The following is a 22,934-nucleotide window of genomic DNA, read 5'->3' on the forward strand; positions in this document are numbered from 1 at the left end:
AGAAATGCCCGGGTACAAGGGCCCAAAAGCACTGATTTCGTGTGTGCGGCCCTTCGTATCGCCTGCTTCCCAAGGAATACTATATAAGCACCCAGAGTGATTGCGCATCGGAGTACTGCGTTACCACCACGAAATACGGCGTCGTTGCGGGATATATACACAATTGAGCTTCCCTCTTTATCAATCAGCACCCAACAGCAGAGCTAGAGTGACAGCCAGACAAGAGGGGGAACTACGAATATGTCGGCTAGGCATCGCGGTTCGCAATCTCCTCAAGATACACACACACACACACACATGGGTATATATGTCAGTAGAGCCATTTGCAATTTCGCTGCAAAACGACTATACCCTGTATATAGTGACTTCTAAGGCCACCAGGCACGCTGCCTCCACTGGGTATACGCGACGGCCAACCTGATAGCACAAGTTTTGCGGCGGAAATGCCCAACCTCCAGCGCGTGGGTAGGTTTGAGGGCAGCCAGTTTGTAGATACGAGAGATCTCGCCCCACAAAGAGGATATTATTTGGAGGGAACAGTGTCCGTTAACGAGCAAACAATTATACTAGATAGCAGAGCCGGCGAGGGACCTGGATCGTTGCGCCTAAGTATAACACGTCTGGAATATTTAACGGCGAGATGGCGGCGATGTAGCGGCGTATAATCTCGAAAATATGCTAGCCGAATAGGAGTTTCTCATCAAGCCCCTGAACCAGGGTTTCCGGGTTCGCGTTTAAAATGGTTTTGGGTCACCATGTATAAATAACAACGGCTGTCGGTGAGAGGATAAAGAACGACCACCCTTCTAAGGGGTTGGATCCCGAAGGGAGATTTCGTTATCAACGAGGGGAAAGTGTCTCTCGAGTAGCCGGGGATATATGGATATTGAAACGGAGGATCAAGCAACCATGGATACTCAAGGGCAAGAGAAAGCGACATTTCGATTTGAGAGAAGCCGAGGATGGTTAGTTAGTGGAGCTGCGGATGTGCTAGAGATAACCGATCATGGGTTTTGAAACGTCGTTTATCTCGAGGGCTGGTTTTGGGCTGAAGCACGCCATCCCAGTTATGAAAATCTGTGGCGGCGTTATATATATATATATATTATGGTCAAGTTTCGGACGTCGGTAGCGATATATCAGACGGAAACGCCTGCAGTGCCACAGGTGGATTAGATGATGGTATGTTCGGAGGCCGTGAAATGAGCGCCCAAACACATCACCATTTATACCTATAACCCGGTATAACAAGCTTCTAAGACCCAACTGGAAGCGAGTAGGATGGTAAAGCAGTGGTCCTTTATAGTCCTTGTAGCGAGGTTCACAGGGTAATTGTCTTCTCCATATGCAACCTGATGAGCCTCAGAAGCAAACAGATCACTGGCAAAAGATTGTTGGCACTTGCAGGAGACGGTGCCACCGTCCTGCCAAAAAGTTGGAAATCAATCTATGTGACATTTGCGACAAACATTCATAGTTATTAGACCAGAAAAATCCCCTCGGCAAACAAGACAGTGTTGTTTGCCTGGCCTCCTGTAGAACGTTTCACGCGACTGTATTAAATGACAATCTTATGCAAAGTTACTCGCAAACAACTTCTCAACCCACCTTGTAACCAGAGGCCAACGGGGCACGATAGTTCAGTCCTCCTCCAAAGGATAATGAGCCCAAAGCCCCCTCGAGCCAATCTCACCAACATGACCATCCGGATCTTCAAAGTAGACACTCTTCCCTCCGGCTTGCCAGTCCATTCTTGACCTGATCTTTATGCCGAGTTTCTGTAGCCTCTCATCCCACAGCTTCACGGCTCCCGGGTCGGAAACGGCAAAGCAGAAATGCTGTCTAAGATTCGGCACCAAGTCGTCACTGGCACTCGGCCGGGCCGACATGAGGACAGAGGAAAGCGGTTTCGTGGGGCCATGCTTCGGAATCATACCGCCGGGTCTGGTGCGGTCATCATCTGTTCCGCCCAGTTTGAAGAGTAGAAGAGTCGTGGTGCCGAGGGCGAAACCGGCCACGTTGTCCTGCGAGAAATACGCCATGTCAACTCGCGAACGGGCTTTCTGGTTAGACTGGCCATCCCACCATGACAATAAAGGGTGGTGTCTGAAGCACGTCTGTGTAGAATTTGGCTGACACCTGGACGTCGCGCACATAGAGGACAGTTTCAAGGATGTGGGATAGCGGAGGGGCCGAGGGAATGTCTGCAGAAGCCATGTTCGCTCGGATGATCACAGGGTCTCTGTCGTAAAGGTAGCTCAAGTCAAGCGGTTCCTCGTAGACCAGAACACCAGGCAAGCTCCCATCGCTCTGGTCTTCGACGAGCTTTTTGAACTAGGCGGGCTGGGTCGAGCTTTTGAAATCCAGCAAAGTCCAGCCACTGCTGTTCAGCAGTGAGCCCGTATTGCTGTCGACTCCGCAGTTACATTGACCGACCGACGGGATCGACGCGGGTTCGTTGGGGAGAAGCGTCGCGTGTCCTTGTTCCTCAAGGCATGGCTGGATTCGTCATTATAAATCAGCGAACCTCGCGCCAATAAAATTAGCAATCCGCAAAGTTCGCGCCAGCAATCGAACCGGCAGGCCACGCTCACTCATAATCTCGCAGCAGGATGTCCGGTTGGGCCTAAATACCCGGAGAAGCTGGACCCGGGCTGAGATGGGATGTGATTGTGGTGACCGTCGCTGGATGGAGAAATCCACCTTTGATTCCCCGCGATCAACAATTGCGTCTAACTATACTATTGACATGACGCATTTTATCGGAGCCCACAGCAGCCAGATCTCTCACGAAGATGCGGAGAGAAGGCCACAAGGCCACGTTGACACCAGATAGGACTTAACTAGTCAGCCACTGAGTTGATCACTATCCCTCCTAGCATATATGAATGTTAGTGTGTCAAGTGCATCAAAGTGGCCTTGGAGATATTAACCAGTGCTTCACAACAGCTGACAAGCTGCTTGAAGATAGCGTCCGCCTTGGTTAAAAAATGCTGCCAAACAGCTAGGCACTCGCTCTTGTGAATTCTGACAGGCAGCCATCTCCTTATTCATAGTTTGGCCAAGGAATTGCGGTGGGAAACAACAACTATATTCGCAAACTAAAAGCAGCCAATTATATACGTGAATGCTGCCGCCGGAGGGACAACCCACTCGCTGACGCAGTAGCCTGTCTACTACTTCAGCTTGCCAGTGATCCATTTAGTGAAGAAATCCAAAGCTACCGCTGGCTGATCATAGGGGACAAAGTGGCCAGCCTGGTTAATACGCAATAAGGCAAGATTCTTATAGGACTTGAACTTGCCGTACTTCTTACGACCTATCTTGATATCCTTCAGCGGCTGAGCGACGAACTCAGCCCTACCAGGCCAGTCGAGAGCCTCAACCCACATCCGGTTGCCAGTCCAGCTGCAGGAATAGTCCGCATCTCCAGCATAGATAAGGACTGGGATCTTCGCGAGGATACCGGGAACCTTGCGGTGGTATGGACGAGACGTGTCACCGCTGTTGAAAAAAGCAAGGTGAACCTTGCTACTGCAGGCTTCGAACCTACGGACTTCGGCGCCTACGGCCTCAATGACGTTCGGCTGGTTGAGCCAGCGGGTGATCCAACCCAGGATGGGATAGCAGCGGTTGGTCCGGTCCTTGCACGGGTAGCGTATGTCGTAGATATTGCGGGTGGGTGGGAAAAGGTTAATGAAATATGAGTTGCAGGTATTGGCGGAATTGATGCAGGTGCGCGTGTCCATGGTATCGTAGCAGGCTTGTATGGCTTGCTGGCATTCGGGAAGAGCGCGTTCTAGCTGGGTGCAGATGCCTGGGCTGAGGACAGCAGGGTATCCGCCCTTGCCGCAGCCCGTCGGTTCGTAACCGGCAGCTTGAGTTTTAGGGTCAGTAATTCCGTTACCAATCATGATAGACTTGAGGTTGATGCCTCCATGCTCAAGGATATCCGAAGCATATTGAGGGATGTAGTGGCCTGCATAGGATTCGCCAGCAATGTGCAAAGGGAGAGTAGAGTACTCCGGAAACTGCTTGAACCACATTTTCAAAAAGGCATAGACGTCTTTGGAAGCCGAGACGGTATCGCTGACTGGGGTATCACTATAGGAAAACCCCGTATTAACGGGCTGATCAAGGAAAAGAATGGAGGCTTTGCTGTTCCATGCATATGGGTTATGCACAAGCTTGAGATTCTGATCGACTCGTGAAGGGCCGAGTTCCATAAAAAGGCCGGTCATAGATGAACATCCAGGGCCGCCATTGAGCCACAACACGATAGGGTCCTTCTTTGGGTCATTTCGAGATTCAAAGAACCCTTTAGTGGGTCTAAGGATCAGCATTAGCTGATCAACAAGGAAGAGAGGTGGCTATACTAACAGAAGAAAAGATGCTTTCCGCTGCCATGGTCGTCAAGATAGCCACTGTATTGCTTGACACCGGGATCAACTCCAAGCTTGCTTGGGTCGACAACCTTCACTCTGAGACCGTACTTTTCGAGGCTTTCGTGGGCACCACCGGCGGTAGAGAAGCCTCCCTCGATGCTAGATCCATGAACAATATGATCCCACTCGCTGTCAGATCGCCGAAAATGCTCTCTTGGCTTGACGAAGAAATCAGACACCGTTGCATTGGGGATGGTAGTTTCGATCTCCCTCCACAGGGTCTTGCCTGCTTCAGAGAGCATGTCAACCGTAAGTGCATGCTCAGTCGGAGCACCTGCAACCATCGTGGTTACAGCCCCAAGAATGAATGTTGATACGAGGCTCCTCATGATCACAAGCCACGCAGCGGTACTCAGACCACCGATAAATGGGGTGCTCCGGAATCGGCGAGATTGTTAGACGTGAAAAGCTCTGGGGCCGGGGGGTCTCCTACTGTCGATATATCAGGGATATGGTAACATGGAAATAAAAAAGGAGCAGGTGAGCAAGGACTAGGACAGTCGATTAGTGAACGAGGCAGCGATTTACCAGCCTTAAATTATACCGATCATGGAGTTGGCAGCTCCATCACATGCGTGACCGCATGGACATATTGGTCGGTAAAAGCCAGCTGCTCTTAACGTGGATGCAAATAAACGGTAGCCGTGAAACGAGGCTGCACCGGCCGCACAGCCCAACCTCCCGTAGGGTGTGATCAGGCGCGACCCCAAAGTAGAACAGCTATATTGACAATATCCCCAGATCGGTGATAAGGTGGCGGCGCAGAGTTTCGGAACATCCGCCACAGCAGGAGCAGAAGGGACGGATATCAAGTAACGTCCCTGAAGTCAACTCTACGCACAAGGTTAGGGTTAAGGAGCCTGACGACTGTCTCGCGTAAAGATCTCCTCTGCTGAGGTTAGGATGACTATCCTAGCACGGCTGGACGCGTAGCCTTCTCAAGACGCCTATTCAATCCATGAATGACGAATCATACCATTCCATCATGGCATCGGTATGCGCATTCACGAACTGGCCCGTTCGCGAGTATATGGGCGCCTTGGAAAGACAACAGTCTTTTTTCAGCGTCAATCCGAGCTTTCAGAAGGAAACCCATACCATTTACAATATCAGTGACCTACCGGTACCACGGGCATGGCCCATCGTAGGATTTGGGGAATAGCGTAAAACCGAGGCAGCCACGGCCGCAGCACCGCGGATCTAATAATTCGACTATGTGGAAACCGTCCCAAGCTCTTAGAGCTCCGCCTGATGGGAATCCTTTGCGACAGGAGACAATCCAGACCCTGGCCAGCGGGCATCCCACGGCGGGAGCTCCGGTAACTGGCGTATCTGCAGAAACTTCTTTGTGCTTCGGTTAAACCCTTCATTTCCACGGAGCATGGAGTGACCAATGGATGGACATGCCTCCGGGCACCGATAATGAGGCATTTTGTGAGTAGATGGAATTGTTGTCTCACAGCCTTCTCCAAGAAATAAGAGGGCAACAGGCGATTATCAGTCTCCAACATCATCCCACAAAAACTTCACTATCATCGGACATATCGTTCCACGTGAGGCACTGGTCTTCTTTTTCCTTTTTTTCGTTTTTTTCCCCTCCCCCTTTTTCCATGGGAGAGTCCTTAAGACGACGTGGAGGCCGGGTCGACAGAGTCCCACTGACAGATATCTCCGCAAACAAGCTTTTTTTTTTTCTTTTTTTTTTTATTATTATGTACGAAAAAGCTAAACTGGCATGTGGTGCGACCAGCTAACTAGCGCAGGAACCTCAGCAATCGGCGTGGTGGGGGGGGAAAAATGTCGCGCAGCTGGGCTGAATGTTGCAGTTCAACCAGGTAGAGGCGTGAAGAGCGAGCAAGCCCCGATTCCAGTTCGGTGCGTGGCGCTGCACCGTGGCTGGGAGTCGTGGCGGCGAGGAGATTCTGGGATCTGTGATTGGCTGAATTTATTACGTAATAATCTCTCCGCGCCAAGCCTAATAGAGTTTGACCCCAAAGCTTATATATACACATGCCAACCCGTTTTGGGATAGCTTGTGCTCCCCGTACTGTGTCTTAGAAATCGGCTCCGTTGGAAAAATACTTCGCATATACGTCGCAGTTAGAGATCCTTGCCCAAGCATCCCGCGCCGTACGAAGGGTAAATTTTATATCATAAAACAATACTCCGTACTGTAGTGTGCGATCATAGAAAGTAGAATAATGATACATACATTCAAAAAAAAAAAAAAAAAAAAAAAAAAAAAAAAAAAAAAAGGAATAGAAGGGCCAAGGCTGTACCTTGCAAGGTACACAGGGCCCGCAGGGTATCAAAAGCCAAAAAGGAGGGAAAGTAGAAAGGGGCCCGTGGTGGGTAAAGACCAGCTTGTTGGAACATGGAAAAGACGATACTAGACGTGAACTGGTTAAGCCAGAGACAGCGTTAGGAGGGCTTCATCTCTCTAGCATGGCTAATACACAACATCAACCCAACATCAACCCTATATGACAGACAAAGAAATCATATAAACACATAATACATAGAACAGTGCAAAAAAAAATTCGATGTTTTTTTTTATGATGGCTGGTGCTATCTGGGGTGATTCCCATTGTGAGAGCTGAATGACTGCCGGCCTGGTGCTTCTCTTTCTCCCAAGGAAGTCAAAATTCGAGCCGCTTCGTGAGCTGAACAACCGTAGATGTTAGCAATAAAACCCCTCTACTCTAGTTGATAGAACAATGTAGATAAGGGGCGGGTAAAGGCATGCTTACATATCTCCCACGGCCGCGCCGTTAGGCGATCACACACAATCGCAATCAACTGGCGTAACTCGGTTTTCAACATCCTCCCGTCATCCCGCGAAGATTCCGCACGCGCCAACTCCCGTTGATACATATTATTCAACGTAGTCGCCGCGACTGCCGGGATTGAATTTGACGATAGAATCGTAGACGCGTTAGCTGGCCCTTTTTCCTCGCCGTCCTCTCGTTCCAAACCTAATGTGCGCGCCCAAAGGACAAGCAAACCGAGAAAGGCGCCATAAGTCTGCCATAGCGGCCGAGTTTCCGTTGTCGGAAAACCTATGGTGCCAGTATTCAGGGAGGTTTGGCTGTCGGCTTCTTGTAAACACAAGCTGACCACTTCCACTCCATGAAGGTACGAATCGTGGCTCACGGGATCGGTCGATACGAGCCGAGAGTATGCGGCTTGCGCGCATTGGGGGGTAACGGCGCGACCTGAGGAGTAAGCGCTTCCTGCGGCCATCTGGATGTCCGACAGATTATTGCGAAGAAGGACCGCAGAGAAATGATACATAACTTGAGCGCACCACGACACCCTAGATTTTCTATCGGATTCGGGGAGTTTGTCGAAACAGGATCGCCAGTGTCGCAATGCTTCGTCAAAATCAGCCATTTTCAGGCTTTCAGTCGCGGACGTCATCGACGAGGCAACAGAACGATATTTAGAGTCGCTTATTGCTGCGGCAATCCCATGGATGAGGAGATGTATTGACAGCGGGTTCGAAACATTGAAGCACTGCATAAATTCTCGCTTATGGTCCGGATCTCTCATTGACATGACTGATTCTACAGCCGAATCAAGGCTGTAATAACGAGATCTCGTTGACTTCTTTATCTGTCGCAGCTGTGTCTCCCATTCCGCTGCTGTACGTGCTTCCCACACAGCCGAGGGGCTTGGGAGCGGGAGTTTCATCATCCCCACGGAGAGTAAAGCGTGATGTGAGAAGAACACGCTATATTGAACATCATTCGAGAAGATCGTATATGCGATTCTACATTCAGTGAGAGGCCTGTCCACCTTTTCTCGAAGGAGTATATATATACTCACCTAATGATGGATTCTCTTTGGGCCCAGTCCTTCCATTTCATCTCAAGGGATTGTCGGGATCCACTCTCCGGTCGGAAACTTTCTGTTAATAGATTATTTCGACGAGCAAGCTGTAATGGAAAACGATCGTCAGCAAGCTGCATTTGCAAAATAGGCTTCATACGGTTGGGGATCGGTCCATACAGTGACAATCATACTATGCACGATTTCCGCCATCTCATGCTGTTGCCGAGCCATCGTATACGTACAAATATGCTCGATAAGCACCCTGTACGGAGTCATTAATCAGTTCAGAATGCATATGCAGCTCTGGGGCGCCACTTACAATGACTGAAGGAACCACATCTCCACCCGAGGACTAGCTAGAGCTTTCTGTTACAAAGGGGGGAATCAGTGACATTTCTCACCAAGCATCATTTAGAGATTTCGGCACACTTCTACTGTTGAACCCCATATGTACTTATGAAGCATCTTCCCGGTTTCATATAGTTCGGGAGACCCGCTGAGAAACGATCCAAGGCTGCATAGTGCAAGAAGCAGCACCGACGGACACGACGAGATCTCGAACGTTGGGCGGTGAAAGAGCGGCAAATATATATCACAGTAGTCAAGTGCCTGGTGCAGGATTTGGTTTATTTGGGCAGGATATTTGAGAAGACCGGTTAGAAGATTCTACCTGTTTGGTAAGCGTATTGTCTAATGACATTAAGAGCGCCGCATCACTCACGGGACAGTCGGCTATAAGGCGTTCATGATCGCGGATGGTGTATTGCGGGAAATCAGATTGAGTGGTCGGGGCGTCTAAAGGCTGGGAATAAAATCCCTAACAAGGCCCGTCAGCGGCATGACGTACCCAGAGGGAAAGGGGGGGAGGGTTTGCAATACTGTAGGTGAGGCAGGGCCGAGGCTACCGCCAAAATGGAGGTTAAGATAGTCATCAGGCGGCAGATCGAAGAGACTCGCGCCGTGAAATAACCAAGTGTAATCGTCATCGAGCACCGGCGCGGCCGCAAACGGTTGTGGAGGCAAATGGTGCGGGAGGATGCTGGCAGACGAGACAGGATGCTGGGGTATAACGTCGGCGGGCTGCGCAGGGCGGTAGAGCAGGGCGTTATCGGAACTTTGGGCCGGCGGAGGGGGCAAGGTGATCGCATTCGAAAACTGCGTCATCGACACAGGAGCGGTGGCTGCGACGGGCGGCGCGGTGACGGTCTGCGGGTCGTGGAGCTGGTTCTGCGAGAACTGCCAGTCCCTGGCAGTCGGGGACTTGAGCTCTCCCGGCGACTGCTCGTGCCCGCTATTCCCAGCGGTGGGCGACACGATCGGAGGAGGGCTGGAGGTGGAGTTCGACTGGGACTTCGTCGCGAGCTCGGCGACCTGGCCGCGCTTCTCGTGTCGTCGTAGATGGGCATTGAGGAGATCACTGTTGAGATGTCAGGTTAGCGCCTCTTGGTCTGCTTTTTTTTTTTTTTTCGTGCTCTGTCAGCGGATGCTCTGTCTCTATCTCTCTCACTTGCGCGTGAAGCCTTTCTGGCACAGGTAACAGTGGAAGGCGGCCTTTTTGTCTGTGGACGATAAAACGGTCCTGGTCAGTGAACTTCGGCCCGGATCGAGGGACGCAGGGGGATCAACTGGGACAGCCAGACGTACGGATGAGGGTGTGCCGATTGAGATGTTCGCTCCTCAGGTACGACTTGCTGCATCCTTCATGCTTGCACTGATACTTAGGGCGATTCCGTTCCATCGTAGAACCCAGTCCACGCTGGGATCATCGTCCAGGGGCCGGAAGGGACAGTGTTTCGAGGCGGACGGGGCGAAGGAGGATGATGCCGCACAACAACAACGAGAACAGCCAGGCTGGACGGCGAGGAAAATCAAAATCAGCAAACGGAGACCAAGAGGAGGCCCATCCCCTGTTGGATGGCAAATGTTCTTTGCTTTTTGCTGGAGGCGGGGTATACATCATAGCTGAAAAGCCAAAAGGATCTCACCAACCATTAAGTTCGACCGCCTTCTCGCTAAGTTTGAACAGCCGTTCGGGATGCGGTCCGTCGATAATGTCGCGAGAGCAGGCGAGCGGGACCATTATCGCTCCCAATGCCATGTCCGGGTTCCCGCCCGCACCCTGCCTTTCGTATCCGGGGTTCGTGATGCTGGAAGATCGGCTGGAGGCTTGACAGCGTCCCAAAAAAAGAACGCTAACTAATTAGTTAGTTAGTGGAATGGGACGAGCTGCGGTGTATGTTAAGACATTGGAATTACTCCGTACAGAGTACGGAGTAGTTATTTTTATAAACTACTCTTTGGTTTGGACGCCTCGCCGCCACGGTTACGTCGTGAGTTAACTATCACTAAGTTACATCTCAACGCCAATTCTCTCACGGCCGTTCCGGAAACACGTCCTGTCAGAGTGAAGCAAGCCTGCGACAGACCCTCCCTCTCCGCCGCCGCAAAGCTGCATCGAGGTCAATGCTCCAGCCTTGGAACATGCCTGTGTTCCGATGCACAAACTCCGAATGTGAAGATCATGTTTTGGAAATCTACAGGAAAACCTAACTAATGCGACCATTCCACAACCGGCCCGAAGATTGTGCGAGCGCCGCCCGTTTTTGCTGCAAAAGCAGCCCGACAAGAGGCCACGGCCAGGCCAGAGCCCAACCGGTCTCCGCGACAGCGGCATGGGAGAGTCAGGGCCATGCTGGATTGACTTGACTGCAGTTGAGTTAATAATTACCTATGGAGCCGTCCTGCTTGTCATTGGGGGACGTCTGACCGCAAAAACGAACAAGAAAAAGAAAAGAAAAGAAAAGAAAAGAAAAGAAAAGAAAATAGGGGACTCGACCACGGAGCACTGTATATTGTATTTCGTGCGACGGTCTCCGGGCTTCCTCATTCATCCGCGCATTAGTGCTTCGTCACGGCAGGAGAATTCTCCAGGATACCTGTGGAACGATAGCTGATGACCACGAGGATTTCCATTCGAGGAACTCGAATCTCGCGGTTGAATTCATGAACCCAACGGATGAACATCAGATCCCCGGCCCGGTTCTCCATGCCCAAGCGGGAAATGGGAGACACAGGGCAAGGAAATTGAGATTCTTGCGCATGATGTCCCGGTCTCCCTGGTTGCAGGATGCGGCGGCAGAGGGACTACGAAGCTCTGGTCCACCCGTCGCAAGAATGCCAGGACGAAAGCGCATTATGTAGTTTCTTTGCAACCCGGAGACGCCGGTTGTGTCGAAGAGCAAGGGGTCTGATCGATTGAGGGTGAGGAAATAGATCTCAGGGTTCTCATGACAAGGAAGTTGGTTTCGCCGATAGGACGGGTCCTACTCTGTACACTTCGTTCACCCAGCAGGGCTGGCCGTCCACTGACTTGTTACTTGCGTATTCCGTCACTTACATATCGTGGAACGGTTGCTCTGCCGGATCGGCAACGTTCGAGACCCTATCCATGGAACAACCGGACACAAACACGGGTGTCCTTGTTAACTGAAGTCAGAAAATAGGTGTTTGCAGATCCTTGTCTCTTCGGAGGGATTTTGTTACTAGTTAACGAGTCAGTGACACCCTTCAAAGACTGGCCGTCTGCTGACTGACCCATCTCGAAAAGCGATATCGTCCATCGCTGACGTCGTGGGTTGTCTGTGCCCGCTCTTGACGATCACAATGGTTTTTCGTGCTTCCCGTGCTTTCAGCTGCAGAACATCCATTGCGCACCCTGATTTGTGAACTCCGCTTAAAAAGTCTTGGACTATGGACTTCTTGGACTCAATAGTTTTGCTGGGTGTGGAGCTTGATGACCAGCAGCCCAATCACAGTTGCTGAAAAACGCCCAAACTCAAGAGAGCGAGCTCTCGCCGACGAGATGGTTGACCCGCGAAAACGAGTTGCCAACCTTAACATCTGTAAATTTGTGATACATAAGCCCTCCCGAGACCCCCGTTTGCTGAACCTGCAACCGTTGCAACGGCGTGGAGAATGAATGGCAGCTTTTCAATTGCGTATGCCTTTCGACGGAGAACGCTTGAAGCCGACTGCCCTTGGAACGGACCGATGCTACTTGCCCGTCTCCTTAAGGTGCTGTGCCAATCTGGAAACACCATCTTCGCAGGGCTGGACTTCTTAAGGCTAGCATTTTGACATTATCACCATGGAGAGGGTATTCCCCCGGTTCTACACCGGGCTAGAGCTGTTCCGAAGAGACTTCCTGGTACGCTCGCATGGCAATTCGGTAGGCAAATATAGGCACCTTAAGCTCACCTATGATCTAGAACCAAAGCAATGACCCTAATATTGGATCGGCCAGGGGCGATAGCCAGTCGCCAGGATCGTCAACCTTGAGCGACCTAGGGGTGAACGTGTCAACTTCTGCAGCAGCCCTACTTACTACATTCGTCCCGGCTTTTGGCTTGGCTGTTGTATGGTTTGGGCTCTTCCTCGTCTGTCGGCGGACGCAGCGCCGATTCTACGCGCCCAAGTCATACTTGGGCCACCTTCATGACTAGTAAATCGCTCGTCTACCCGCCACTATGTATCGTTCTAACACTTACCGGTAGTGAACGGAGCCCAGAGCTCCCTTCTGGATTTTTTAACTGGATTGGAGTGTTTCTTCGACTTCCAGATAGTCACGTTCTCCGTCACTCGTCTCTAGACGGGTATTTCTTCGTTCGCTTTTTGAAGGTGATGTCTGTGGTATGCCTCGTCGGTTGCGTCATAACCTGGCCAATCCTGCTTCCAATCCACATCGCAGGTGGTGCTGGAAATAAGCAGCTGGATGCCATGAGTTTCAGCAATGTGAAAAATCCACAGTCTTATTATGCCCACACAATAGTAGCTTGGATCTTCTTCGGTAAGGGCTTCAAACCCCGCGTTCGGAGACTCTGTTCATCCAAAACTGATGACTCGGCGAAAAGGGTTTGTTTTCTGTGCCATTACCCGGGAGAGCATCCTGTATGCTACGTTGCGGCAAGCATATCTTCTCTCTCCCTTATATGCGAGCCGGATATCGTCTCGGACAGTGCTATTTCTGGCTGTCCCGCAGTCCTACTTGTGCAAGAACAGGCTGACCAAAGTTTTTGGAGATTCAGTCAAGCGAGTTTGGATCACCAGCGATTGTTCAAAACTGCAAAAACTGGTGAAAAAGAGAGATACATTAGCGTATCGTTTAGAGGGGATAGAAACAGGGTACATCAAAAAGGCTCATGCTGCTCACCTCAAGTCATCAAAAGGTGACATAAAGGATCCGGAGTCGTCGATGGAGACTTCTCCCATTGAGCTCGAGAAAGGGAAGGAAAGTTTTCCACCGGCACCAAATATCGAACGGCCCATGCATCGACACCGATACGTTTTTGGCCAAAAAGTTGATACCATTGACTGGCTGCGCTCTCAGCTTAAGGAGGTTATTCCTCAAGTTGAAGAGCTACAACAACGTCACCGAGAAGGACAAGTAAAGCCAGTCTCTGCTGTGTTTATCGAGTTTGGCACGCAGATGGAAGCTCAGATTGCCTTTCAAACACTCTCGCACCATCATCCGCTCCAAATGACACCGCGTTTCATAGGAATCTCGCCAGACCAGGTAATTTGGCCCGCATTACAGTATAGTTGGTGGCAGAGGATTATCCGCAAATTTCTTATCCAAGGGTTTATCGCCGTTCTGGTAATATTCTGGTCGATTCCGTCCGCGTTCGTCGGGTCGATCTCTAACATTACGTACCTTACCAACCTGCTCCCGTTTTTAAAATTCATTAATGATTTGCCAGGGATTGTCAAAGGGGCGATCAGTGGTGTCCTGCCGACAGTGGCGTTAGCGATCCTGATGTCTTTGGCACCGATTATACTGAGATGTAAGTCTCTAGATACTGTCCGATGCCACCAGACTCCGAAAAAGCTAACATTCTTTTAGGGTGCGCTCGACAGTCGGGTCTGCCGTCAACGGCCCGAGTCGAACTCTTTACTCAAAACGCCCATTTCGTCTTCCAAGTCGTTCAAGTCTTCTTGGTGACAACCTTGACATCTGCAGCATCTGCAGCAACTAGCCAGATTATCAAAGATCCCCTATCAGCCAAAGATCTTCTCGCAGAAAATCTACCGAAGGCGTCAAACTTCTATATCTCGTATTTTCTATTTCAGGGTTTGATATTGAGCTCGGGAGCGGTCATGCAGGTCGTTACCTTTTTGGTCTTTAAGTTGCTGCGGGTGCTTTTTGATAGGACTCCGAGAAACCTGTACCAGCGTTGGGCATCTCTCACCGGTTTATCCTGGGGCACTGTGTTTCCCGTTTTCACGAACATGGTGGTGATTGGTAAGTGGAGCTTACCCGCAGCCTGGGAAGGATGAGGCCATTTCTGACAGCCCGCAGCCATTACGTATTCCTGTATTGCTCCAATTATACTTGGATTCTCTTCCTTGGGGCTATACCTCGTGTATCAAGCTTATCGATATAATCTTTTATTCGTCTACGACTCGACAGTCGACACCAAAGGACTCATATATCCGCGAGCGCTGAAACAGGTTCTGACAGGGATCTACCTGGCTGAAATCTGCCTGATAGGCCTCTTCGCGATCAAAGGAGCAATTGGCCCTCTGATCCTAATGGGCATCTTCGCAATTGTCACCGCAGTGGCCCACATTTCGTTGAACGATGCACTGAGTCCGTTGTTGTCAGCATTACCGCGCACGCTAGACAACGAAGACGATGTCGAAGAGGAAATTATTGGTACTGGAAGCGAAGGCTGCTCCAGCAGCTCCATTAACGATCCTGAAAAGGGTATAGCTCAGGCCACCGTGACGCATACGGAATTGATCGGTCGTCGGGCCCGACTGCGAAAGAAATTCCTGAAGTTCACAACTTGGCTACTGCATCCGAGTACATATGCGGATTATGCATCGCTACGAAAGAAGGTCCGACAAGACCCCGGGATAACCTATGGCCAGGAGGTCGATGACAATGCCTACTACCCACCATCGGTTACGAGCCCGACGCCGCTGCTCTGGGTCCCGCGAGACGCGAGAGGTGTAAGTCGGCAGGAGGTCGCGTTAACGAGGACGGTGATCCCGATTACGGACGAGGGGGCCCATCTCGATGAAAAGAACAAGGTTGTATGGGATAAAATCGGGATGAAGCCCCCGATCTGGCAGGAGAAGATATTCTATTAAAAATTGCAGAAACAAGAAAAAGCAAAAAAAAAAAAAAAAAAAAAAAAAAAAAAAAAAAGAAAGAGAAAAGAAAAGAAAAGAAAAAAGAGAAAAGCCAACGACAATGCCAATGAATGACTGGCGGAGAAATTCGACAAATCACGCGCGATGCGGCACCATTCCAATCATTGCTCATTGCTCCTGTCAATACGAAGTCGGAGAGTCAAGAGATTGCACTGGCGAACAGAACCCCGCGTGAGGAGATTAGGCCTTATTATTAGTATTATTAATAGACGATACCCCTGTTCACAGACCATGCTGCTGGACTTTGCGTGGAACTGACTCGCATTTTCTTACCTTCAAACCAAGGACCGGAGCAGAATGCATTGCTTCTCCTACCGGAGTAAGATATAGCAAATTTTAATAACAGATTTGATAATCCCGTCTCCATCCGTTAACTTCAGACAATATATCCTGCAACGCTTCGGTTGAGGGATATTTGTTCATGCTGTATCAAAAGCAAATAATATTAATTACCACTCATGACTCGCATGGGGCTCGTCGAGAAGCGGGATCTCCTCGAGGGAGTATTTAGCCCTAGCAGTAGGAGGGGTTTCTGGCAAAATCAGGTGTCCAATCTCCGAGGCATCATTTTATGACAGCAGGGAGGCACTATTGCCCCGATCGAGCCTAGCAGCGAGCAACACCCATGCACGGCCCTGGCAATCCCTCTGACAGTAGCCTTGGAAACGCCCACCAGCGGCCCGTAAGAGGTTGCCGGTTTGTTTAAGCTAGAGGTGGTAGCAGAATTGGGAACAGCCTTTGGAGAAACCGTTAACTGCAACTAAAACATCGAGCAATTGTCATCCAGCTGGATTCGCGTCAGTGATCCAAAGGTCTTGAAAATGGTCAGATGGAGTTGCATCCTTTCCCCGCCATCAAGGGTAGAAGAAGTCAAGACCCAAATGAACTCACTCACTCATTCGTCGTTAAAAGGCGATCGATCACTCATCTTTGCGAATGCCCCTGGCCATGGTGATGATTTGTTAACCCGGACACCGGGATAGGACTCCTCAAGAGTCAGAATTAGGCTTCAACACCGTAAGCCAAGCTTTGGTCACATCTGCACGTTCAGCTGGCCAACCTGTTCAGCTGTGACTCCGACACTCTTCTTCTCCTCGAGATTCGTCGATGTTTTCTTCGTTTGACGTGCCAAGAAGCGCCATTCGATGACTCAGCAGCGTGCCGCAAGCTTAACTAACTACAGAGTACGGAGTAAATAATAAATTAATCTTTACAAGCGTCACGGCGGCAGACCAAAGCTCGTCCTGACGGCCTGCGGAGACAAATTGTCTTGATAAAAAAAAAGGATTGTTTGCTGCCATTGAGTGCTGCTGTTTTCCCTGTATCCTCACTTTTTGTTCGCTTCCCTCTCCACGCTTAAGTATCAACTCGAACCAGGCGCCATGGCGGACACCACAAGTACAAACATCCCACCCACTTCTCCTCAGCGAAACAGGGGGTCAAACAGAAATCAGAGCGGCCGGAGAGGGCGTGGTGGTGGCCAAAGCCCATCCATGACTTCGAATAGCGAGTCGCAGCGTGGGAACCGTGGACCTGGTAGGGGACGCGGTGGCGGAAGAGGTGGGCGGGGCGGAAGACAGTCACGGAACCAAGGAGCGCGGCTGTGGGATAGACGGTCGACTCCAGACGGTGAAGATGCCAGCGGTGAGCCACCAGACCGTGATCTTCGAGGGACTGGCACCTCCGGTGATCGCCTGACCGGAGATGCCAAGGGTTCTGAGGGCGAGGGCAGCAGGAAGGCTAAGCTTTCCTCGGACGACGATGCCGCAGGTGACGCCGATGATAGTGAGATCTGCTTCATCTGCGCATCCAAGGTAGAACACATGTCTGTCTCTCCGTGCAATCATCGAACTTGCCATATCTGTGCGATCCGCTTGAGAGCGTTGTACAAGACCAAAGGTTGTGCACATTGCCGTGTGAGTGCCCCTGTCCGCATCCATGACGAGGAGAATATGTATTAACTCGTCGTCCCCTGCGATAGACGGAATCGAGTTTCGTGATATTTACAAACGAGCGTGCGAAGCGATTCGAAGAGTTTACGGATAGGGATTTCATAAGGACGGATGATAATCTAGGTGTCAAATACGAGACGCAAGAGATCTTTGAGGACACGGTTTTGCTCCTACGCTACAATTGCCCTGATAAAGATTGCGCCGTCGCCTGCCTAGGATGGCCAGATTTGCACAGGCATGTAAAGAGCAAGCACGGCAAGGTTATGTGGTATGTGTCCTTTGCTATATGCTCTGTTATGTTGAAGGTTGACCATCCTGCTAGTGACTTGTGTACAAGAAACAAAAAAGTTTTCACACATGAACATGACTTATTCTCAATATCACAGCTCCGAAAGCATGAGAAATACGGAGATGATAATCCTGGGGCGCTCGACCAAAGTGGATTCAAAGGCCACCCAGAATGCGGCTTTTGTCGTCAGCGATTCTACGGCGATGATGAACTCTATGCGCACTGTAGGGATAAGCATGAGCGCTGTCATATCTGCGACCGGCGGGCTGGCCGCGGTCAACCGGAGTACTTCATTGACTACAACGCGCTTGAGGAGCACTTCAATAGCAATCATTTCCTTTGCCTCGACAAAGAATGCCTCGAAAAGAAGTTTGTGGTTTTTGAATCACAGATGGACCTGAAAGCGCATCAACTTGAGTGTCACCCTGCAGGCCTTTCCAAGGACGCAAGAAGAGACGCCCGGCTTGTGGATATGTCAACATTTGACTTTAGAGAACCGTACCAACCACAGCGCGGACGCCGCGAAGGGAGGAGGCCACTGGGACGTGATCCTAACTCGGAACTTCTTCCTCCATCCAGTGCTCAGCCACTAAGAAGAGACGAAATTGCTTACCAACGACAGCTGGCTATCCAGAGTGCACAGTCGATCTCCACGAGGTCGTTTGGTGGTCAGCTTACTCAAAGTCAACCGCAACCTGCCCGACCCTCGCCCCCTGCGGCACCAGCTGCGCAACCTCAACTTCCAGCACCATCTCTTCCACCTATTGAAAACGTTGATCTTAACACACCCTCTTCTAGTCCTCAGGAAGAAGCTCGACGTATTGCGCACACCACTGTCTTGGATCGAGCATCCTCGCTCTTACGCAATGATCCTCGGAAAATCAATGAATTCCGAAATAAAGTCTCATCATATCGGTCTTCCAGTATTGGGGCAAATGACTTGATCGAATCTTTTTTCTCTCTTTTCGACGCATCTTCGACTGAATTAGGAAAACTCGTTAAAGAGTTAGCCCATTTGTATGAAGACGAGTCGAAGAGAACTGGCCTTTTAACAGCTTGGAATGATTGGCGAGCTATCAACGAAGACTACCCTGCCCTTCCTGGTCCAAGCGGTACTCTTCCTTCCACCAGCTTGGCCAACGTCGGAGGCGGCAAACGCGTTCTTCGTCTCAAGTCATCCACCGCACAATCATCTCGGTCCGCAGTTGGGCAGAATCCCCGTCTGCCAGGTCTTCTCAATCCCAACAGCACATCCAACCCGTTCCCATCCCTTCCCAACCCATCTACTACAAAATCCCAAAAGCTTAAAAGCGCCAGCCGAGTTTGGGGCACAGCACCAACCCCACCATCTTCTACGCCCAAAATCTCTCCGACCCCAAGCCGCTCTGCATCTCGTCCGGCGATACCAACAGTCGGTATAGCAACTAATTCGGACGCTTTCCCGGCTCTCCCTGCGGCTCCGAAGCCCAACGTTTTGATGGCAGGCCTCACACGCGGTACAGTTAGATGGGAGGATCGAAATGAAAGTCGACCTCAGGTGTGGGGTGCCGCAGCGAGCAATCCGACTCCCGCGGAAGCGGACATCAGTGGTGCTAGTGGCACTAGCTCAAAGGGTAAAGGGAAGAAAGGAAAGGGAAAGCAGGTGTTGTATCATTTCGGATAGATATGATTTCTCAGTCCTGCCCTGCTTTTGCACACTAAAAAAGTGCTTTTTTCTTTTTTCCCTTTTGTTTTTTTGTCTTGTTGGTTCTCCAGCTGCAATTATCCTCATGCATCATGCTCAAGGGGTGTTGTCAAATAATCGAGCTCGATATAAATTCTCTTGAAGAGGCGTTTGAAGATGTAGATGGGGTTTAATTACGCTGCATTATAAACTAGCATATGAGCGTACTTCTTCCATGTCTTATATCCGGGCCCTTTTTTCACCCTATTCGTACTTTGCGATACTCCACGATCGAGTGAGGTATCACCTATAAAGTGCTAAAGGTCCCTAATTCGTTTTTCGGGATACCTGAATAAATGCTACTTTATAAACTGCGGAGGGAGATTATGTATGTACTGTACATACATACGGTAGCAAATAGTGTTGAGACACAAGCCATGGCAGCAATACTCATGTTCAGTTCCTTCGTCCTGATTTCCAGCCTCACCAGAAACAATCCCGCGTCAGGAAAATGCCTTGTTAGGCATGATCGGACTGGTGACATCCGTCATTTCATCAGAATCTATAGTTGAGCTATTTTTGTCATCATCGAGCATGGGAGTATCCTGCAGTCCTGTTTGCCCAACACTATTTTCGTTTACTTCTTCGTCCATAACCATAGCAATTTCTGCGTCAAGCGCTGCCATTCGCAAAGTAAAGTCGTCCTGCAATTTCTTAAGCCATTTTCTCAATTCTTCTCCCTCCATTACTCCATCCCTTGCTTGAAGGAGTTGTTCACGCAGTGCAAGTAGAAGCTGTCTCCGTTTGGCTATTGCAATCGCCTTTGGATTATTATGTCTCTTTGCTGCCCTTAAACTCAGCTCCTCTGATACGGTTTGCGCAGTTTGTAAGATTTTGGGGGGGAAGGGCATGAGCTTTGCAAGCGAAAGACCATAGTGCTTTTCCTTGACATAGCCGTCAGCAATCTTGTACAACATCGTCATTTTCGACGTTGGTGCAGACATCTCCACGGCCAAGTGCAAATTGACGACACCGTTTCTATGGGCCATGATTCGAGCCAAATCGGTAAAGTGGGTCGCAAACCAAACAAGAGCATGACTATCCACGAGCGCTTCAGATATCGCAATGGCAATAGAGAGGCCATCGACTGTACTAGTGCCACGGCCGAGTTCGTCGACGATAGCCATGCTTCTGGGTCCAATGTTACGAAGAATGAAAGCCATCTCTCTCATCTCAGCAGAAAAAGTGGAGATATTGGCTTCAGTGTTGTCATCAGCAGAAATACGTGCAAAAAGCTGAGTAACTATGGGAAAAGAAGCATACTGTGCAGGCACGAAGCAGCCAATTTGAGCCATCACAGACATAAGGGCGATCGAGCGTATATATGTGCTTTTACCGCTCATGTTGCACCCGGTAACAATTTGAAATCGTGATTGCTGTGTAGCATAAGCATCATTAGGAATAAATTTGTTCGAATGTATTTTTTCCCGGATTGGATGTCTTCCGGCCTTAATTGCAAGGGTATCCGTTAGTTCAGGACGAACATAATCATGAACTACCACAAGCTGCGCGAATGTTGATAGCATGTCTAGCATCGCAAGGCCTTCACTGATGCGGAATAAGACGGATATTTCGGATCTAACATCTTCGATAAGTTCTTGGACGCTCTTATCACTCATAGTGATAACCTCATTATGGGAGTCGGTGATTTTCTGGTTTAATTTCACAAGATCTAGAGTTTGAAATTCTAGATAGGACCTCTTCCGAAAGACGTTGATAAAAACGCCGGGCAATTGTTTCTCTTCCAAATCTGAAACTGGGAGCCGAAAGTAGTATTGGCGAGCAGTTTCGAATCGTAAATCGAGAGAGAGATTGTGAGCCTCTGGTCATATTAGAAGTGAACGCTAATTATAAGAGAATGAAATAAGAGTTGAAGAGTAAAAAAAGGCCATCATACCCGTAAGATGAGATGCAAGCTCATTTACATCGGTATTTGCCTCTTTGTAGGTTTGCCTTGCAACATCCAGCAAGCTATTCACCCCGGCCTATAATATTAGCACACACCTGCAGCTGTACGGACGTTCCGTGTGGTACCTTGACGGCATAGGTTCGCTGATTCCGCAAGTCAAGCGGCCGAGATTGATACGACACATCTGCATTCAACGTTGAATCGAGGAGCGACTCGATAACTTCATATTGTGAGGGATCGCAGAGCTAATCAAGGATCAGCATCATATTCTACCTTTCGAGTAAATATAATCCGGCTACATTTCGAATTGCCACGAGGAGGTCACTTTTAGAACCGGTTAGGGATTCATATATGGGTTTTATTGAAGATACGTATGTTCTAAGCATGATCATATTGTTAATTGACTGCTCTGCGTGCTCGAAGGTGATTCTAGTTGGTACAAGTGTTAACTAACCAGCCTGTTAGCAGGAGTTGCGGCAAGAAAAGAAAAGAAAAGAGAGAGGGGGGAGAGAGAGAAAGTATGAACGACAAAGCGTACGGCAGTTAAAATTTTGTCCGAGTCCACAAATGACTTAAGGGCTATAACGCTTTTTCAGCTAATACGTATTGAGCAGGATTATAATCGACAAACCTTCTCGAACGGCGTGAAACATATCTTCCCTTGTTGCAAGCTCCTCTACGGCATCATACCTGCCTAGTAGCTTAGTTGGTTCTGTAGATGGCTGCAAGACATTAATGCGAAGTAATCGTGCGCCCATTGGAGTAAGGGTCTCATTTAGGATCCCAAAGAGGCAGTCCTTTGACTTGGCACGCTGGAGGTTTTGGATTAGCTCCAACGAAATGATAGTGGAGAGATCAATCATCATGGACCCATCTGAAGGCTCATATTTAATGCGAAGCGAATGTGATGCGAAAGATTTAGAGAGCTCAAGTTCAATATACGTGAGAACCTTCCATGGGGCGTTAGTAAATCCTTGAGCCATCAAGCCGTGAAAGGACCACGCAACGTACAGCTGCGAGACAGCAAGAGGCAAAATAATTCCCCTCCAGAGATAGTTTAATCGATTCAAGATCGTCCTTGAACGCTAACTGGTCGACGTATTCATGGCCCGTCTTTTCTGCCCAATACCGTCGGTCAATTGCTGTTATGGTGCGCTGGGGGAGATTCTCCTCCACAATCGCATAGAGCTTTGACTTTGGTGTTTGAGCAGTCTTCATAAACAGAATTTCCGTGGGTTCCAGCACGGCCAATTTCTGGATTGTCCGCGCATAAGTTTGGCTGTCACATATTTGGCATAGCACAGCCTCCGATGTGGAAAGATTAACGAATGCAAGGCTAACTGTAGGGCATACTCCCCGTGATTCACTAATTGCACAGATGATATCCTGGACAGTAACACTTGTAGCAGTAGTCGTTGGTCTTCCTGTCCTTGGCCGTCCACTAGTAGCTGTATGGCGCGTCGTTGGTCGGTTGTCGGGCGCCCATCCGGTTGAGGTTTTAGAAGAGAAGACTGTTGACGACATGACGATAAATACCAGGTTAACTAGTCACCCAGAAGCTTTCTTC

At 49.7% G+C, this 22,934-nt stretch overlaps 8 protein-coding genes across 8 annotated transcripts; 3 read left to right on the forward strand and 5 right to left on the reverse strand.

The window, feature by feature from the left end:
* Nucleotides 1-1,140: 1,140 nt before the first annotated feature.
* CIMG_09967 (uncharacterized protein) lies at nt 1,141-2,722 on the reverse strand. Its single transcript, XM_001238944.2, has one exon. It carries the CDS (start codon nt 2,154-2,156, stop codon nt 1,641-1,643), a length of 516 nt encoding a protein of 171 aa, XP_001238945.2. The 5' UTR covers nt 2,157-2,722; the 3' UTR covers nt 1,141-1,640.
* Nucleotides 2,723-3,076: 354 nt separating this feature from the next.
* CIMG_09968 (carboxypeptidase Y) lies at nt 3,077-4,774 on the reverse strand (the record flags this gene model as incomplete). Its single annotated transcript, XM_001238945.2, has 2 exons — nt 3,077-4,318; nt 4,381-4,774. 2 exons carry the CDS (start codon nt 4,772-4,774, stop codon nt 3,177-3,179), a joined length of 1,536 nt encoding a protein of 511 aa, XP_001238946.1. The 3' UTR covers nt 3,077-3,176.
* Nucleotides 4,775-5,016: 242 nt separating this feature from the next.
* On the forward strand, nt 5,017-5,607 carry CIMG_12466 (uncharacterized protein; the record flags this gene model as incomplete). The annotated part of the gene is made up of 3 exons (XM_012358369.1): nt 5,017-5,135; nt 5,187-5,289; nt 5,362-5,607. 3 exons carry the CDS (start codon nt 5,017-5,019, stop codon nt 5,605-5,607), a joined length of 468 nt encoding a protein of 155 aa, XP_012213792.1.
* A 1,406-nt stretch (nt 5,608-7,013) lies between these two features.
* Nucleotides 7,014-10,359, reverse strand: CIMG_13525 (uncharacterized protein; the record flags this gene model as incomplete). Its single annotated transcript, XM_001238946.2, has 11 exons — nt 7,014-7,108; nt 7,196-8,217; nt 8,274-8,383; nt 8,457-8,541; nt 8,599-8,645; nt 8,709-8,945; nt 9,001-9,096; nt 9,159-9,696; nt 9,787-9,858; nt 10,026-10,130; nt 10,265-10,359. The coding sequence occupies 11 exons, from the start codon at nt 10,357-10,359 to the stop codon at nt 7,014-7,016; spliced, it is 2,502 nt and encodes an 833-aa protein (XP_001238947.2).
* Nucleotides 10,360-11,302: 943 nt separating this feature from the next.
* On the reverse strand, nt 11,303-11,986 carry CIMG_12470 (uncharacterized protein; the record flags this gene model as incomplete). Its single annotated transcript, XM_012358370.1, has 3 exons — nt 11,303-11,602; nt 11,677-11,695; nt 11,874-11,986. 3 exons carry the CDS (start codon nt 11,984-11,986, stop codon nt 11,303-11,305), a joined length of 432 nt encoding a protein of 143 aa, XP_012213793.1.
* Nucleotides 11,987-12,034: 48 nt separating this feature from the next.
* On the forward strand, nt 12,035-15,479 carry CIMG_09970 (uncharacterized protein). Its single transcript, XM_001238947.2, has 6 exons — nt 12,035-12,486; nt 12,548-12,780; nt 12,833-13,125; nt 13,190-14,119; nt 14,179-14,577; nt 14,635-15,479. The coding sequence occupies exons 1-6, from the start codon at nt 12,427-12,429 to the stop codon at nt 15,429-15,431; spliced, it is 2,712 nt and encodes a 903-aa protein (XP_001238948.2). The 5' UTR covers nt 12,035-12,426; the 3' UTR covers nt 15,432-15,479.
* A 1,397-nt stretch (nt 15,480-16,876) lies between these two features.
* CIMG_09971 (C2H2 finger domain-containing protein) lies at nt 16,877-20,889 on the forward strand (the record flags this gene model as incomplete). The annotated part of the gene is made up of 3 exons (XM_001238948.2): nt 16,877-17,410; nt 17,476-17,714; nt 17,769-20,889. The coding sequence occupies 3 exons, from the start codon at nt 16,877-16,879 to the stop codon at nt 19,396-19,398; spliced, it is 2,403 nt and encodes an 800-aa protein (XP_001238949.1). The 3' UTR covers nt 19,399-20,889.
* On the reverse strand, nt 18,373-22,891 carry CIMG_09972 (DNA mismatch repair protein Msh4; the record flags this gene model as incomplete). Its single annotated transcript, XM_001238949.2, has 7 exons — nt 18,373-21,280; nt 21,356-21,443; nt 21,493-21,612; nt 21,667-21,816; nt 21,906-21,946; nt 21,999-22,317; nt 22,379-22,891. The coding sequence occupies 7 exons, from the start codon at nt 22,889-22,891 to the stop codon at nt 19,902-19,904; spliced, it is 2,610 nt and encodes an 869-aa protein (XP_001238950.2). The 3' UTR covers nt 18,373-19,901.
* Between the last annotated feature and the right edge of the window lie 43 nt (nt 22,892-22,934).

Source organism: Coccidioides immitis, assembly GCF_000149335.2.
Source record: "Coccidioides immitis RS genomic scaffold supercont3.5, whole genome shotgun sequence".
Classification (NCBI taxonomy): domain Eukaryota; kingdom Fungi; phylum Ascomycota; class Eurotiomycetes; order Onygenales; family Onygenaceae; genus Coccidioides; species Coccidioides immitis.

What these genes read in the sequence shown, in the direction of transcription:
- CIMG_09970 (XM_001238947.2), top strand. Translation starts at nt 12,427, where the DNA reads ATGGAGAGGGTATTCCCCCGGTTCTACACCGGGCTAGAGCTGTTCCGA. An exon ending in TTGGGCCACCTTCATGACTA is followed by an intron (nt 12,781 to 12,832) that starts GTAAATCGCTCG and finishes ACTTACCGGTAG; the next exon opens with TGAACGGAGCCCAGAGCTCC. An exon ending in CACGAACATGGTGGTGATTG is followed by an intron (nt 14,578 to 14,634) that starts GTAAGTGGAGCT and finishes GACAGCCCGCAG; the next exon opens with CCATTACGTATTCCTGTATT.
- CIMG_09967 (XM_001238944.2), bottom strand. Translation starts at nt 2,156, where the DNA reads ATGTGCGCGACGTCCAGGTGTCAGCCAAATTCTACACAGACGTGCTTC.